The 18,393-nt window shown below is 34.2% G+C and overlaps 1 protein-coding gene across 1 annotated transcript; it reads left to right on the top strand.

Moving 5' to 3' along the window:
• The first annotated feature begins 3,643 nt into the window (after positions 1–3,643).
• LOC143583952 (ATP-dependent 6-phosphofructokinase 5, chloroplastic-like) lies at positions 3,644–9,099 on the top strand. Its single transcript, XM_077066120.1, has 12 exons — positions 3,644–3,991; positions 4,096–4,186; positions 4,991–5,064; positions 5,244–5,355; positions 5,459–5,551; positions 5,635–5,736; positions 5,819–5,893; positions 6,960–7,100; positions 7,182–7,298; positions 7,396–7,500; positions 7,589–7,669; positions 8,299–9,099. Exons 1-12 carry the CDS (start codon positions 3,708–3,710, stop codon positions 8,593–8,595), a joined length of 1,572 nt encoding a protein of 523 aa, XP_076922235.1. The 5' UTR covers positions 3,644–3,707; the 3' UTR covers positions 8,596–9,099.
• Positions 9,100–18,393: the final 9,294 nt, after the last annotated feature.

Below are 18,393 nucleotides of genomic sequence, written 5' to 3'. Positions count from 1 at the left end.
CATTTACAAAAGAACATTACTCTATTAGTTATGAGTAGTTTGTTTTTATTTGTAGTCCATTTTAAATCAATTTAACACATTAGGGGCCAATCTTGCCATTTTTGCAAAATTCCTATTTCTTTCTTCCTAGAGCATCGATGTAAACAACAAGCCACAATCCCTCTAGATTTCTTGATCCATAAATCATGCCGGAAGTCTTGGATTTGATATCACTAAATCGCTAAGTGAAGGAAACTCGTTAACCATAAACTATTTATTTAAATTAACAGCTGAATGATACTAATTATTCGTAATCTTAAACCGCGGCTTTATTTGATCTCGTCACCCTATAAATACTTGATAATAACACAATTAACGGGTACCACACTCTCCTTACATCATCTCGAAACAAAGCCCTATGTCAATTAACCTAAAGGAAGTCGTTAAAGATCATATTTTGTTCATATGTTTGGCCGAACCCTTACATCTCGTTCTCATTCAATCCGTCATCCTCTTTGGTAACTGTTATATGAATTTAGTTCGGTTTTGGATGCTAAACAACCCGGTTGTAAATTTTAATCGACAGAATTTGATAATCCTTCGATTTGGGGATTGTCCAGATTAGGGTTCTTAAGGATTTGGGGGTGATTTTGATGGACAATTATTTGTGTACGATTGTTGTGAATAAATAAAGTTAGATATTGACACTTATTAATATTTTAGTGTCTTTGAGCTATGATACAAATTATGTCGTGTCCCGGCATGTTCCACCTTAGGTTGGGGTGTGACAGTCCACGTAATTCGCCCCGTCATGTGTGTTACAAAACATTTGAAAATATAATTGGGAAATTTTAGATAGAAAGATCATATATATATATATAAGACTAGTTTGAGACCCGTGTATTACACAGACAATTAATGAAAAAAAATAATGTTTAATAATTAAGTAAAACACAATTAAAATAAACTTATCATGCATATTAAGAGACGGACGCTATATAGTAATGTTTAAAACAATTCTGATATTTATTCATTTATTTCCATTCTTCAAATTAGTATTTAATGTTATTAATTAACAAATAATAACTGGTAAGGATTTTTTTTAGATTTAGTTGGTTTTAAATTATGAGGATTAATATGACAATGACAAGTGACAAACTATTGTAGGCTTTTATTAGAGAGTATAGACATTTTAAAATAAACTGAACTCTATAGTTTAATTAATTAAAAGGGCTAATTCTTTGAAATAAACCTTTGATAAACATAAGTCTTTAAAATGTGATAGCAATAAAAATCCTTGTGATTAAAAATTTTGATTAATTACAAGAAAATTTATGAAGCGGATAAGTATAGGAAAACATGAATTTAGTTTGAGAGATAAGGTAAAATTTATTCGAGAGACATATGAGATATTAATAGATATAGAAGAAATTTTATCTAAAGATAAAGTTTGACAAGATTGATCTTAACTGAAATAATAAATAAATGATAAATAAATAAATAAGAACAATTAAAATTTTAAATGGTCCGTGATACTTAACTTTTAAACTCGGGGTTGAAATAAGGATTAAAAAAATGCAATATTTAATTATTATTGATCGGGAAATAGGATGTTTTGATCATTTTACTCTGTAAGGTCTATTTACTTGTGATGCAGTTAAACTTAAATAATAGGAAGAATATTAATTATACTAAATTTTAACTTTATTTAAGATATTTTAATAGTTTTGGAATAAGAAGGGAATGTGATGACCTAGAAAGTATTTCCTTGATATTTTAAAAGGGAATATAATAAATTGGGATTTGATATGGTGTGGTGGTGACGTAAGGCTATAAAAACATTAATAACTTGTAGTCCATATAAAGTAGTTTTCCTAGATATATGACACACTATTTCTCATTATCTTACGCCCCAGGTGTTGTTTTAGAAAAGCTGGGAAGCTTTAGGAGGGTTTTCTTTTGGGGCGGAACGGAGATAAAGATAAAATTAGTTGGGTTTCTTGGAATAAGGTCATTTCCCCGCAAAAGTATGGTGGAGTCGGGCCGGGGTTGTTGAAAGATGCAAATTTAGCCATGTTAGCTAAATTGTGGCGACGATTCAAGGCAGAAAAAAGAAGGTTATGGCGTCAAGTTGTCTGGTCCATCCACCATGTCAAGGTCATGGCAAGCGGTCCCCGCTAGGCTTTCGGCTTCGGGCCCTTGGCGGTATATTGTAAAAATTTCTGCTGAATTGTCATTGATGTGTATAGATCTCAACTCGAACATCAAATTTATGGTACGTAGTGGAGGCGAGACAACTTTTTGGTTGGATTTATGGATCGGAAACGAACCGTTTTATACCCGATTTCCAAGATTGTTCGAGTTAGAGGCAGAGAAGAATTGCATGGTAGAGGATCATTTATTCATGGAGTCCAATTTTATATGCGGTCAGTGGGGCTGTTCTCGGAATCAGAGATCTTTAGAGGAGGTGGGCGAATTCCGACAATTGCTTATGGTATGTTAAAATGTGGTGTTAGTGTTAGGAGAAGACAAACTTTGTTGGGATATAGATGAGTCGGGTTCGTTTTATGTTAAGAGTATTAAATGGTACCTTGCAAACGAGCATGGTGTTATGCTTGAGTTTGTTTTTTAAGAGGAATAGTTGGGTGCCCAAAAAGGTGAATTTGGTGGCTTTGAGAGCGGAGTTAGATCGTCTACCGACTCAGGTTGCGTTAGCGGCCCGAAACATTAATGTTTCCTCTCTTGATTGTGCCTTTTGTGGAGATCAAAATGAATCGGTGGAACATATTTTCGTGTTATGTGGCCTTGCCAAAGCGGTTTGGCAAGCCATCTCCGTTTGGTGTCGGGTCCCCGCGATATACGCATTTCGAGCCAGGGATCTTCTTGAGCTCTAGGATTTTTCCTCCATTCCAAGGAAGGCTAAAGCCGTTTATGCTATAATATTGGTTGCACTTTGGAGGTTGTGGGAGGTCCGAAATGAGGTAGTCCATGACGGGGCGGTCATTCGTGCGGCGAGCTTGGTGGGGGAAATTAAGGTGATAATTGTACGTAATATAGCGAAAATCACTTTTGTTACTTGGGAGGATTGGAAGAATTTTAGTTTTTAAAATGGATAATTGTATTTGGTGGAGGAAGATAGTAAATCTTGTATCTAATAATGTATTTGTTTGGCTAGCTTCAAGCTAATATTTCTTAATGATATTTTGTTGGTTTTAAAAAAAGAGAGAGAGAGAAAAACTAGATATATGAAATTGCAATTTTTTTTTAACGGCAAATTAGGATCACTCACAAACCACTGGAGTATCATCGTGTCACCAGCAGAACCACGCGATTATATCCATCTCCACTAGGCAATAATGCCTAACCACCAATTCAGGAGGAAACCCAATAAATCTTGGAAAAACCCCCTTGTGAGATTCGAACCCAAGACCTTATAGTCCCTAAGCCTTATCCCACCACCAAAATACCACTAGGCTATAAAGTCATGGACGAAATTGCAATAATATATTGGGATATTTTGATATTTTATATGTTGAGGCAAAATTACCTCATCACAAAAAAAAAACAAGGTGTATGAATGTATTGTATATACCTATAAAGAAACAAGAAAGCGGCCCTTAGAAGTCCGTTAAAACTAAGACTAAAGAAAACTAACTACATAGTACCCCTTTGACTCCTTCGCCCAGAAAGTCATTTTCCCCACTCTCTCTCTCTGCAACAAAATAACAATGGGATCGCTGTCACCGGCGATGACCTCCAACCGGCTGCTGCTTCCGTCCGACAGAATTCCATTCCGGAAACGTTTTCCAGTAGTTTTCAAGGGAAACCGTTGTGTATCAGCATCAGCATCTGCATCTGCTGACAAGAATCCAATGTCGGCCATTGATTTTAGCGATCCCGAGTGGAAGACGAGATATAAGCAAGACTTCGAGAAGCGGTTTAATATTCCTCATGTCACTGATTTCTTCCCCGACGCTGAATCCTACCCGTCCACTTTCTGTCTCCGAATGAGGTACTTCTGTTATTTTCTAATTCAACACATACGTCGTTTTACTTAATCTTGTAATCTTGGTGTTTAGATGGCATTGATTTGAATTTTGGTCTTTTGGGCTACAGGACTCCCGTGAGTGAGGATTTTGCACAAGGGTATCCGTCTGATGAGGAGTGGCATGGATACATTAATAATGATGATAGAGTGCTACTTAAGGTATATCATTATCAGCTGCAACTTTCTTTATTGATTGACTGTTTTGTATGTGATTTTATAATCATTATCGATCACCTACAACACTGTCAGTTTGATGGTTATTTTATTTGATAACTAGTAAGTCTCTACATCCACAGGTGTTTGGCTGTATGCATGTTAAAAATTTGAATATTTTTGGAACTGCTTTACTTGCTGTGCAGACGTCTTAGTGTTATCTTGAGTGCTTAGAAAGAAAATATGTTACATTAGATGCATTTGGGTTGTCATGAGTGATGATGCATTTCTAGTAGATGATGCCATTTGATATGCTGTTTTTTTTTTGTTATAGATGGTATTAGAGACACGACATAGTTCTTAAAATGTTTTCTGCTTTATTATTTTTTTTATGTATATGTATTTGCAGTATATGATCATTGATTATGCTTGACTTCATCATGTGTTGTTGTACATGAAACTTCTAACATTAATTATTAATGCTGCATCGCTGTAACTTTAATGTTGCTACTTGACTAGATTTTTATCAGTTAGACCTTCAATTATATTTTCCAGTTTTGTTTTTATCTACTTGATTAAGGATACTAAATTCACTATGATATACATAATAGTGTTACGACTGAAGATTCAACCAAAATGGTCATGCTAAAGAGAAGAAAAACTTGAATTATTAATAGGTTCCAGTTTCTAGTATAATAATCTCTTATTATACTTCCAAGTTACGTAACTACTCATACGATAGTAAGGTTGCGCACTATTAAAATATAAATATTCATTAATTCCTGTAATTATTTTGTATGCATATTACAGGTTATTCGGTTTTCCTCACCTAGATCGGCTGGTGCTGAGTGTATCGATCCTGATTGTACGTGGGTGGAACAATGGTAAGCACTAAATGTCTCAAGTTTCAGGCTAAATGGTTAGTTGAAAAGGCACTCACATGTCAACTATTTGAAAATAGTAAACTAAAAATAGTAAACTAAAAGTTGAGTTGTCATATATGATGCTCATATGTCAACTATTTGAAATTACTAACCAAATGGTCTGTGTGAATTTCTTTTAGGATTCACCGTGCTGGTCCCCGTGAAAAAATATTCTTTAAACCAGAAGATGTGAACGCTGCAATTGTAACTTGTGGCGGACTTTGTCCTGGCCTTAATGATGTCATTCGACAGGTGGTGTCTTAATTTCGTTTACTGTAATTTAATCAAAAAATACCATTTTTGATTATGGATTTTACTAACTTAACTACTTTTCTTATATTTGGAGTGGGTATAGATTGTCATAACACTTGAGATTTATGGTGTGAAAAAAATTGTGGGGATTCCGTTTGGATACCGAGGGTTCGGCAAAGAATTAGCTGAAATAACAGTGAGTTTCCTTTTATATATTTCTCACATTTCAGCAAAAAGTCAAGGGTGCTATGGTAATTTGACTCTTACCTTGGTCATTAGTTGACCAGGAAGGTGGTTCAAAATGTTCATCTTTCTGGTGGAAGCTTGTTAGGAGTTTCACGTGGCGGACCGAATGTGACTGAAATTGTTGACAGCATGCAGGTATGTACTTACCCTCACCTGTTTTATTTTATTTTAGCAGTCGGTTATTATTACTTTTTTACCCATACACACTATGTTGCAGGAAAGAGGAATCACCATGCTTTTTGTGCTGGGCGGAAATGGAACACATGCTGGTGCCAATGCAATACATAATGAGGTTGTAATGTTGCTCCATATATTTTGTCCTTTGTTCTACCAATAACTGTTGGGATCTGGTATATGTTTGTGAATCGCAAGTGATTGAAGAATTAATTCAACACAAATTTGCAGCGGAATTAGCAATAATAATCACAAACATGATAGAATTCAACTTAGAATGATATTGATTGTATTCAACTTGCTGAATTCAAATTAAAATGACCCCCTCAACCGAGTAACTCTGTTCTCTCTCTCATTTACACACACTTATGCTTAGACTAGTTATAGATAATGAGCGTTGAAGTGCATAATATACACAGAGAGAGAAAATGGTAGTGACATCAGTCAACGTTACATGGTAGGGACGTCTAACGTACCAACATACTTTGTGAAAGCGACATCATTAATTGTATTAAAAAAAATAAAAAATTGGATTTTAATAATCTCAACATTGAAATTAGCTGTCACTGGTCCCAACTTTCACACTATTTGTCTTCATTGGACCTTTGTTAAAAGAAATTTAATGACATTAAGTTTTTTCCAAACTTCAAATTCATGTTTTAGGGCTTTTGATCGGAATGAGAATACGAATCGATTGATGTAAAACTTAACTTGAAAGGGAGTTTCAAACAACTTGATTTTTGTTAATTAAAAGTTTAAACAACCAGAATTGAAGCATCCTTCAGTCGTTTGGACCACCGTTTGGAGGTTAGTTTTACATCAATCGACTAGCATTCTCATTCCGATCAAAAGCCCTAAAATATCATTTTGAAATTTGAAAAAACTTAGCGTCGTTAAGTTTTTCTTAACGGAGGTCCAATGAAGACAAATAGTTTGAAAGTTGGGACCAGTGAACAGCTATTTTCAAAGTTGAGATTATTATCGGCCAACTGCATTAAGTTGGGATTATTAAATTCCAATTTGCTTAAAAATAACTGATAATTTATCATCAATCTTCATTCCAGGAAGTACTAATCTTAATCAGTTGTATGCACTTGGAAAATCATCAATTCTTATTCTCTCTCAACGCTAACTCATTTCTAAAACATATGCCAATCTTTTATTTTTTTTTTAATTGTGGTTAGTGCCGAAAACGAGGGTTAAAGGTTGCTGTGGTTGGTGTTCCCAAAACTATAGATAATGATATTCTGCTGATGGATAAAACATTTGGTTTTGATACCGCTGTTGAGGAAGCACAACGAGCCATAAATTCTGCATACATTGAAGTAAGTACTTTTCATTATCCTCTGTTATTCAAAATAATTTCTTATCTATATAAAGATATATGATTGGTTTGTTTTTGTCAGGCGCATAGTGCTTATCGTGGCGTTGGAGTTGTAAAACTGATGGGGCGTAGTAGTGGTTTTATAGCTATGCAAGCAGCACTCGCTAGTGGACAGATTGATATATGTTTGATTCCCGAGGTATGTTTTTGATGATGCATGTGTCATCATGACATCATCAATTCATCATCATCATTATCGTTTCGTTTTTGACACGATCGTTTTCATGATATTGAAGGTACCGTTTGAGTTGCACGGGCCCCACGGTGTTCTAAAACATCTCAAGTATCTGCTTGAGACAAAGGGATCAGCTGTCATCTGTGTAGCAGAAGGAGCTGGTCAGGTTAGTTTTTATTTTGTAGTCTTTATTAATTTATAAATCACGTGCATATTAATAATAGGTGACGTTAGTTTTCCTTGTCTGTTAAAAGAATTTCGTGGAGAAAACAAATGCGAAGGACGCATCTGGGAACGTGGTATACGGAGATATTGGTGTTCATATTCAACAAGAGGTTAGTCAATCATAAATTCTCTGAATATTAACATATCTGATTTATAATAATTAGGATTAGTTTCATATATACGCTTACAGACATGAAAAATTTCATATATACCCAACCAAAAATAAAAATATCATATTTACCCAGCTTAAATGAATTTTTACTTAATAACCATTCTACCCCTTTCCATTATATTTTTTTAAACCCTATTTTCTATTTGGATTTTGATTGACATCGATGATAAGCAAGTGAACCGAACTGTGTCTCTATTTATTTGTTCTCTCGACAGTAGATAATCGAAATATCGAATCTGTATGTTCGAATCAGATAATTGAACCTTGTATAATCGCATTATACACCAGGTATAAAAGCATGATAATTAAACAAAAAGCAATCTACTATAATGAGAAAATTACTATTCAAAAACGGAATATATTAAATTTTAATAGTGTAGAAAAATAAGGGTAAAACTGTTATTCGCTAAAATTGGGTATATTGATATATAACTACAATTGTAAGGGCGTATGTAATATTTTTAGTTTGCATGGGTATATATTATATATTCCAAGTTTTTAGGGGGTATATGAAATGGCCCCTAATTATTATTCTGTAATTATTATACTAAATGAAACATGTTTCAGATTAAAAAATATTTTAAGGAGATTGGTGATCCCGCTGATGTGAAATACATTGATCCTACATACATGATCCGTGCGTGTCGAGCAAACGCATCGGATGGAATCTTATGCACCGTGCTGGGTCAAAACGCGGTCCATGGCGCGTTTGGTGGATATAGCGGGATCACGGTCGGCATATGCAACACACACTACGTTTATCTTCCTATTCCTGAAGTTATTTCGTATCCGAGGACGGTTGACCCGAACAGCCGGATGTGGCATCGTTGTTTGACTTCAACCGGACAGCCTGATTTCATCTAAAACCGATAACCGATTTTGTTCGTATCTTTATGTTATTACTTGCACACAAAGAGAGCATTTTGAAAAATAAAACACAAGTTTCGATCTGTGAACACGATACTTATAAAAACATTGTTTAGAAAAAAAAATAAGGATTTTTATTTAGTATTTACAGTTGGGTAGTTGGTCTTGTGAAGGATATTATGGAGATGGAGGCTCCTCCTTCACTGATTCTGTATTCTAATATCTACAGTGAACCTTGTTGGATAAAGTATTTTTAGTTTTTAGTCTTTTTTTTTTCAATCCGTTTTAACATTATATTCTATAACCAAATGTCCTTGTGGTAAGTAGTCGATGTGAAGTGATGTATAAGTATTCAGCCTGTTTTAGTTAAGGGGGGCGGGACACCACTACGGTACCCCTTCCGGGTATTAGTGTGACCACAAGAACATTGCCGCCACCTTCGCTGGTAGGTTTGATGGGCTGGAGTCAACGAAGCAGGAAATCTTGCTTGTGTGTGTGTTTTAGACGGAAAACGAGTCAGAGCTTCGGTTATCTCGGGACACCGACCCGATTTGAATATCAGGCTGTTCACCACCGTGGGATGCGGGTTTTGATGGGTTCAATTTGAATAGATGATTTGTACACCGATGATTGGGTGTTGGGAGGGTCCTAGCGGATTGCGCCTTGTCCACCTTTATATACGGGGAGAAAACACGATAAACATTAAGTATATGATTATCTTATTTAATTATAAGATAAATACATTATTTACTCAATCGTTACAAATACTGTGGATCTAATTGTATGAATCTAATCTAACTATATAATTAAAGCAAGATGATTTTTCACATGATGTCATTCTATGGCCTTAGCATAGGATGCCATGTAGATGTCATGTGAGCAGTTTCTTAGTTTATCAAGTCAATCACTTATGTTATATTTGGAAATCCTAATAAATAAGTTATATAAATATTCTGGATGAAAGAATATTCGTTAAATATCTTATTAGTATGCTATAAATTAACCTTTGAATATATATAAATATAATGATATCCAACTTTAAAATATTTAGAGATCCATTAAAATTTGATGATACTAAATCAACTCCAAAATCTCAAATTCATAGCAATTTGATTTTTTATTAAACTGATCATGATGTGTTAGTTGAGGATGTTGAACCACATGTGATTCAAAAAAAAAAAATAATAATAATAAAGACATTCCACATCAAAATCATATTCTTTGTGAATCACATGACTTTGAGACAAATGGAAATGGTTCAAAATTTTCTTGTGTGAATTGAAAATCATCTAAAAAGAAGGTGATTTCAGACGAGAATTTAATGAATTTATAAATTCTATGAGAAGTGATAAAGAAAAAATGGGTAGGTTTTATAAACTCAAAGGGGTAAATCAAGTGTTTGATGATATAGTTGTTCCTTTGAGTTTAGTCAAATATGAACTAGTTGAAAATGTGTTTAATGATGAGACATCAAGCTTGACTAAACTTGAAAAAGCTTTTGAATAATCAAAACTGGTAAACAAGTCTCAAATGAAAGATAACTCAAATTTGTTTAAACCCATTAAATTTGTGAAATCATCTAGATTGAATTCACTTAAAGATTTTCTAAGTGTGTTAATCTTGATTTTTCAAAAATAAATGCAAACAAAATGGGTAATGCTGATGTTAAGGTTGTGACTTTTTAACCTGAGGATTCACACGTTACTGTTGATTCACCACAAGTGTTTGAGGACATGAGAATTTGTTTCTTATGTGGTGAACGAGATCATGTTGCTAAAAATATGAATATAGGGTTAAACTGAATGCAAAATCTCTATTCAAGGAACAAGTTCTTGTGATTAAGAATATCTTAAAAAGGCAACATCCACAAGTCAAGATGATGATACTCAAATCATGATTAGTGAAGATAATTCTATGAAGGTTGTGAGGGTTAATTTTCAGTTAGTAAGTGATAAAAAGGTTGAGCTTGTTAAACCTCTTTGTAAGAATGTTGATACTAGTGTGATTCGTGATTGAATATTTTAAAAGAAAGTCAAAGGTAACCTTGACTTATAGTCATCTTCATCAATTACACCAGCAAAACTTGAAATAGAAATCAAGTGAGATCAAGGTTCCTATTGATGTTATTCCAACATGAAAACCTAAAATTGATTTATGCCGAGAGGAAACAATGGTTAAGCCCAAGACTGAGGCGTGGGCTGCATTTTTGATCTAGTCATTTACTTGCTTGAGCAAAGTTCATCCAAGACTATTTCATAAGACAACTGAATTATGGATAGTGGGTGTTCTCGACATATAACGGCAACTTGGATCTCCTTTCTAATGTAAAACATATTCAAGGGGGATATATTGTCTTTACAGGTAATCAAGGCGGTTTGATTACAAAAGTGGGTGAATTCTCGAATGAGAGAATTATATTCGAGAATGTTAATTATTGTGACAAAGTTGATCATAATATGTTGAGTATTTCATAGATTTGTGATAAGAAATGTGTAATTCTTTAACCGGGATTTGTTATTCCCTAAGACATGGTTGTCATGCGATCACCTTGATCAAATGATATTTATTTGCATGACATGTCAAAGACGAATACTTCATCATCGACATCAACATGTTTTATCTCAAAATCAACTGTGAAAGACACGATCCTTTGGCACAAATGTTTTATCTCTAAAAATCACGTTCACCACTCGAAAACGAACCACATTGCTTGGGGAGCATGTCTTATAGTGATGATTATTTTCTAAATAACAGGTATAAAATACTTAAATCGTGATTTTCTGGTAGACTTGCATGTTTAGGTTTAGGCGGACAACAATATCTTTGATTGTCTTAGCTATTTCTTCACAAAAATCGAAATTTGTAATGCAAATATTTTGATCTGCTGATTCTAAGGTTTAAGTCAAGTTGGGGTGACATGGTAAAAATCAAAATAAGCCTGAATCGAGATTAAAGGCTAATAGTTTCTGATATTTTGTGCCGTTATTGAAACTTAAAAAGTATCACAGAATTTTTTGTTAACTTTGTTATAAGGCTTAAGTGGACAACAATACCAATGACTGACTTAACACTAGTCACAATAAAACCAAAACATAAAACTGCGATTGACGGACTTCTTGATAAATATAATTCTTTGCTCGAACTCACAAAAATATGTACTGCTTTTGTAGTTAAATTTTAGTTTATTTTGAATGTTTGTAATTTTCAAAAGAATTTTTGGTGTGTTTGACATAAACTTAGAAAACTCCAAAAAGACTTATTTTTTTTTCTTTATTTTCGATTACTAAGCTTTGCGATTTGAAAATTTTAAAAGGCAAGATTTACCCACGATTTGAAGTTAAAAGTTTTTAGCTAATTACTTTAAGGTAATTTTTAAAATGTATTCATTGTATAAAATGGACATCAAAGTTTGTTTTGATGGTTAATTTAAAGGGTTTGGAATGGTAAAAACCATTCATTTGTTAATGTTCATTCGTTACTACAGTGTAACAAATTAAAGGCCATTTGTTGTTGGTACATGTTTCTGTGTCTCGGTCTTTGCTTAACATGTTTTAGTGATTAATATAAAGTATAGGGGTATTTTGGTAAATGTAATCCACATTCTCTATAATGTAAGGACTCATTCTTTTGAGTAGTTACTAACGAATGAGTTCTCCGTGTTTATTCGTGTTCATTAGTTAGTGATATTAACGAATGCAACTAACGAATGTGCTGATTCGTTATAGTAGTGTATAGGAATATAACGTTTGATAGCGAATGACTCTCATTCTTTATGGCTTGTATAATGAATGAGGTCATCTCCAATATATATATATCCCCGTAACTTATCGATTAATTAACATTTCTTATTACTCTCAATTGAGTGTCATTACTATGTCCAATTACTATTTCACACACACAACACACCTAGTTAACGTATTCTAATCGTAAATCATATCAATAGACTAGATCCGTGATAGCAATCGATCACACATGGTTTCTCAAGTGATATCCGAGCCTATGTGTGATTGAATTACGATTAGGATTGATATTAGCATCAATTGAAGTACAAATTGATTGCTAATTATATCGAAATCGAGTTTTTGAACTGTTCGGACCTAAGCTCAATCAATTAACCAGTGTAATCATTATATTTGGACTCGGATTGATGTTAGGATTGATAACGATGATGTCTGTATCATCTGCGATCAATTAATCGTATTAATTCAGTATAAAATGTTCGATTGAGCTTGAGAGGGAATGTGATGACATTGAAAAAGAAAATGTGGCTTTCATGGCTAAAATTGAAGGTGAAGCTGAATCCTCTTCATCTCAGGTACATTCAAATATCTCAAAACTTGAATTACTTGAAATGAATGAATCATTGAGAATGACAGTTGGAAAGCTGCAAAGTGAATGTTTAAAGAAACAGAGTATGATTAATGTTTATGAAATAAGTGATTTGACTTATGAGGAAATGAATAAGAGTTTGGAACAGGATTGTATGGATAGGTACATGATTCAATCCAGATATGTCACTGAAATAGAAGAGTTAAAGAAAATGTATTTGGATGAAAAGTTGAAGAATACTGAACTTAAATTTGAAAATGATTTTCTGAAAAATTTAGTTTCAACTGGAAATATTTATGGGAAGTTGAACAAGATCAAAGAGGAAGATAAATACAAGGTTATTCCTCCACCTTTTAATATTAATTATTCATTGAAGGTTGATAAAGAAAAGAGGAAAGCATACCCTGATCAGTTTAGAGATGTGTTTAAGGAAAATGAAGATTTCATTGAAAACTGTAAGTTAGTGGAAGTTAATGACATGGGAGAGTTTGTGATGAAAGAAGAATTGAATGATAAGAAGTGTGCTGAAACTTCTGTTGGTGTGCAAGTGTTTGAAGATGATTTTGATGATGACTGTTTGAATAGAGATGACTTGAGTGATTCAAGTGACAAAAACCCAAACAATGAAAGCATAAAGAAAGAGAAAAATGGCAAAAAGGAACCAAAGAACAATATCCCTTTGTTTCCAAAGGTAACTACCAAGATGAGAAGGCATCATGAGCAGATGAGAAGGGAACACCAACATTTTGACATTTGTGGTGGTTCAAAATCAAAGAAATCCAATGAAAGAACAACTTATAAAGTCTCACAAAGAAGAGAAAGTGTCAACAACAGCAAGAAATCAGAAGAAAACAAGAAGAATGATGATCATTTCATTCCTATTTACCCTGTTTTCTCAAACGGAGAGTTATTTGATATTGGGAAAGTGGAAAGTATGGAAGATTATATCAGAAGACAATCAAGACACAAAGATGAGAAACATGACACTCCTATCAGAATGGAGGAAATCAAGTTTGACGAAAGTGTTGTGTCAAGAGAAGTGACCAAAATTGAACAATTTGTGCCCTTTAACATAAACTTCAATGGTTTGATTGCTCATCAGAAAACCATTGGTGTTGTTCCACTCAGACCAAGTGAAAGATACAAGATGGGAAATTCAAGTGAAGAATTCAAAGGTCAAGTGTGGTGTAAAATATGTGATATCTATGGTCATCACACTGAGTCCTGCCAGAAGAAGGTCATTCCTGAACCTTTTCATGTTCCTGATGCAATTAAGTATGGACAAGATTTTGGTATTTATAAGAAAAGGTACAATGATTATCTGAACAAGGGTATAGGAATGGTTGATGAACCAGAAACTGGTGGCACGCAAGGAAGTTAAATAGTAAGATTATTCAAAAGAAAGAGAAGGGTAAGATTTTGAATGAAAAAGAAAAGAAGGTGGCTCAAATGGTGAAACAACCTATCAGATTTAAATCCGATAAGGCTGTTAAAACTTTGAAATCTGTTGACCATGGAAAGTCAACTGTATGTGAAGAGAATGTTGAAAGCGGAGTTTTCAAGAGAAAGAAATCAAGAGAATTGAATGGTGATGAGAAATTTCTGTTAAAGCATGGCTTTGAGCCACAAGGATTTCAGTGGAAACCCAAAAGTGAAGCACTAGCAACAAATGTGAAGAGAGAGTTTGACATTGAGGAATGCAAGAGCATAGTTCCATATGTGGGAACATTATATGAAACTGACTATGACACAGATGATTCTGCTGAATCATGTGAAATTTTTTATGAGGACCTCAAACCCAATGCAACATTTGTTCATATCACTGATGATTTACAAGCTAATCTAGCTTGTACTTCATCAATTAACTGATCATTTTTCTTTGATTTGTGCATGAACAGTCCACACCAACCAATGATGTATGGTATATGGAACATGACATGTGACAAGAGGTCACTAGTGAATTATGAGGAAAAGTTTGAAGGACCTGTTGTATTTGGGAGTGATTGGAATGGAGGGAAGATTGTGGTGAAAGACATTCTAACCAATGGCAAAGTGTCATTTGATAATGTGTTTTATGTGGAAGGATTATAATATAACCTTTTGAGCATCTCAAAAATGTGCGATAAAGGTTATAAGGTTGGTTTTGATGATTCCCACTGTTTCATTCTCAAACCTGAATTTGTAATCGCACCTGATATGATTATGATGATGGCTCCAAAAATTGGAAATTTGTATGAACTGAGAATAAAAGATGCCATCTCTAGGGGTGGAACTTGTTTTGTATCAAAGTCCACTGAAAATGAAACAAAATTGTGGCACATAAAGCTTTGTCATATGTTAAAGAACATGAACAAACTTGTTAAAGTTGAACATGTAATTGGTTTACCAACAAGGGAGTTCAAGCTAGATGACAAGTGCATTTCTTGTCAAAAGGGAAAGCATCACAAATCATCACCAAAGCAAAACTTGTAAACTGAATTGAACAAGTATTGGAAATGCTTCACATGGATCTTTTTGGTCCTGTAAATGTTCCTAGTATAGGGAAGAAAAGATATTGCTTGGTGATGATTGATGATTTTTCAAGATATATTGGGTTTATTTTCTGAATTCCAAGGATTAAGCTGCTAAGTTAATTAAAGGATATGTGACAAGGATTGAGACCCAACTGGATGTAAGGGTGAATGTCATGAGAAGTGACAATGGTACTGAGTTCAAGAATGGGGTGATGGCTGAATTCTATCTTGCAAAAGGAATTCTTCAAAAATTCAGTGCACAAAGAACTCCTGAACAAAATGGGGTTGCAGAAAGAAGAAACAGAACACTCATTAAAGCTGTAAGAACCATGTTAGCATATGCTTATTTTCTTGTCACATTTTAGGCAGAGACTATCAATACTGCTTGTTATGTTCAGAACAGGGTACCTCTCAACAAAAGTCATAATAAAACTCCATATGAGATTTTGTTTAAGAGAAAACCCTACATCAAGTTTCTCAAGCCAGTTGGATGCAAGTGCTCACTGTTGAATACCAAAGACTACTAGAACAAGTTTCAATCAGAATCTTTATATTGTTTCTTTGTTGGATACTCTGCATACTCAAAAGCCTATAGCGTATATGTTAAGATCATTTGAGTGTGATTGAATCTTCTGATGTTATTTTCAGTGAAAACCAGTTTAACACATTGAATAGAGCATCCTGGCTGTTTGATCTTGAGAAGCTAATCAAGTCCTTCAAGATTTATTCTGAAGACTTTGATGAAGCTTTGTATAGAACAGGTGTCCATGAAGAAATCTCGGAAAAGAAGGTTGATTTGGGAAAATTGTGGTCCAAGGTTGCAGACAGAAATGCTGAATACTCTTTTGCTAAGACTACTTCTGAAATTGAATCAGAGAATGAACAAATTGACAATCTTGAGCAACCACCTGTTCAAGATAGTCATGTCATAGAAAATGTGCAAAATGACAATCAAAATGAACAAGAGCAAGTTGTCAACAATGAAGAGCAAACTGATGATCAAGGTAATCAAGATCAAGCTGAAAGACAACCAGATTTTGAATCTTTGTTTCAAAGTTTGAATATTGGAAATGACAATGCTTCAACATCACAACAAAATGATGAAGAAGTTGCAGAAATGAACAATGAAACATCTGATTTGGTCATTGAGGAACCAGATATCAATGATACAAATCTTGAATCACATATCACTTTAGATCAAGTTGTGCAAACTTCCTATGTTGAAAGAAATCATCCACCTGAAAACATCATTGGATATATTCATGAAAGAGTTACCATAAGTGCATTTAAATCTGCAAACATCTGTTTGTACTCCTGCTTCCTATCCCAAATTAAACCCAAGAACATTGTTCAAGCTCTAAAGGACAATAGTTGGGTGGAAGTAATGCAAGAGGAGTTGACTCAATTCAAAAATCCGCAAGTGTGGGAATTTGTAGATAAGCCAAGAAATAAGTATGCTACTGGAACAAAATGGGTTTTCAGAAACAGAAGGGATGAGAGATGAATTGTAATGAAAAATAAAGCAAGACTAGTTGCACTAGGATGCTTGCAAGAAGAAAGAATTGACTTTGAGGAAGTTTTTGCACCCGTGGCAAGGCTAGAAGCAATCAAAATCTTATTAGCTTATGCTGCTTCAAATAACATAAGAGTTTTCCAATTGGATATTAAATCTGCTTTCTTGAATGAAAAATTTGAAGAGGAGGTGATGTTACTCAACCTCCAGGTTTTGAGGATCCTGAGTTTCCAAATAGAGTCTATAAGTTGAACAAAGCTCTATATCGATTACATCAAGCTCCATGAGCTTGGTATGATGAGTTATTAAATCACCTGATTGTTAATGGCTTTCAAAGGGAAGAAATTGACAAAACCATCTTCTACAAGAAAAGAGGAAGATATTTACTCCTGCTTCAAGTGTATGTTGATGATATAATCTTTGGGTCTACAAATGAACAGATGTGTTTGGCGTTGAGGAAGTTATAAAGTCAAAATATTGCATGAGCTCTATGGGAGAAATGAATTTCTTTATTTGATTGCAAGTTCAAAAGAAGGATGGAATTTTCATTTTTCAATCAAAGTATGTGCAAGACATCTTGAACAAGTTCAAATGTCAAGATTCGAAGACTGCTTCTACTCCAATGGACACACATGAGAAAATGATAGCTGATGAAAAGGGGGAGCCTGTTGATGAACATGAGTACAGAGCAAGGATTTAATCACTAATGTACCTAACTACTTCAAGGCCAGACATTATGTTTGCTGTTTGTGTGTGTGCAAGATTCCAATCAAGTCCAAAAGTGTCTCACATGACTGCTGTCAAGAGGATTTTTAGATATTTGAAAGGAAGACCTGATTTAGGAATATGGTACCCAAAGAACCATGTCTTTGATCTAATTGCCTACACTGACAATGACTATGATGGCTGCAACATGAGTAGGAAGTCTACATCTGGTGGATGTCAATTTCTGGGAGACAGGTTAGTGTCATGGCAATGCAAGAAGCAAACTACTGTGTCAATCTCAACTGCTGAAGCTGAGTACATTGCTGCATTTTCCTGCTGTGCACAAGTCAATTTCCGGACTATGGTTTGAATTACTTGAACACTCCTATCTTTATTGACAATACTGCTGCTTTGTTCATAGTTAAGAACCCAGTCCAACACTCCAAGATCAAGAACATTAAAATCAGACATCATTTCATTAGAGACTAATGAAAAAGGTCTAATTGAAATGAAAAGAGTTGACACTAGTGTCAACTTGACTGATTTGTTCACTAAGATACTAGATATAACTAGATTTCACTTTCTTTTGAAAGCCTTAGGAATGATCAACTCTGATGAGGTCTGATTGATGATGTGTGCTTCCTGTGCTAACTGACTATCTTTAGAAAGGTCTTGATGAGTAGGTTTTACTTTATGTGTGATTATGTGTCCATGATTAAAAGATATGTGCTTTAA

The sequence above is a fragment of the Bidens hawaiensis genome, unplaced genomic scaffold, assembly GCF_021521415.1.
Source record: "Bidens hawaiensis isolate Kalapana, Puna unplaced genomic scaffold, B.hawaiensis_p1.1 tig00032745_1, whole genome shotgun sequence".
In the NCBI taxonomy this organism is placed as follows: domain Eukaryota; kingdom Viridiplantae; phylum Streptophyta; class Magnoliopsida; order Asterales; family Asteraceae; genus Bidens; species Bidens hawaiensis.
This window is presented reverse-complemented; position numbering and strand designations above follow the sequence as displayed.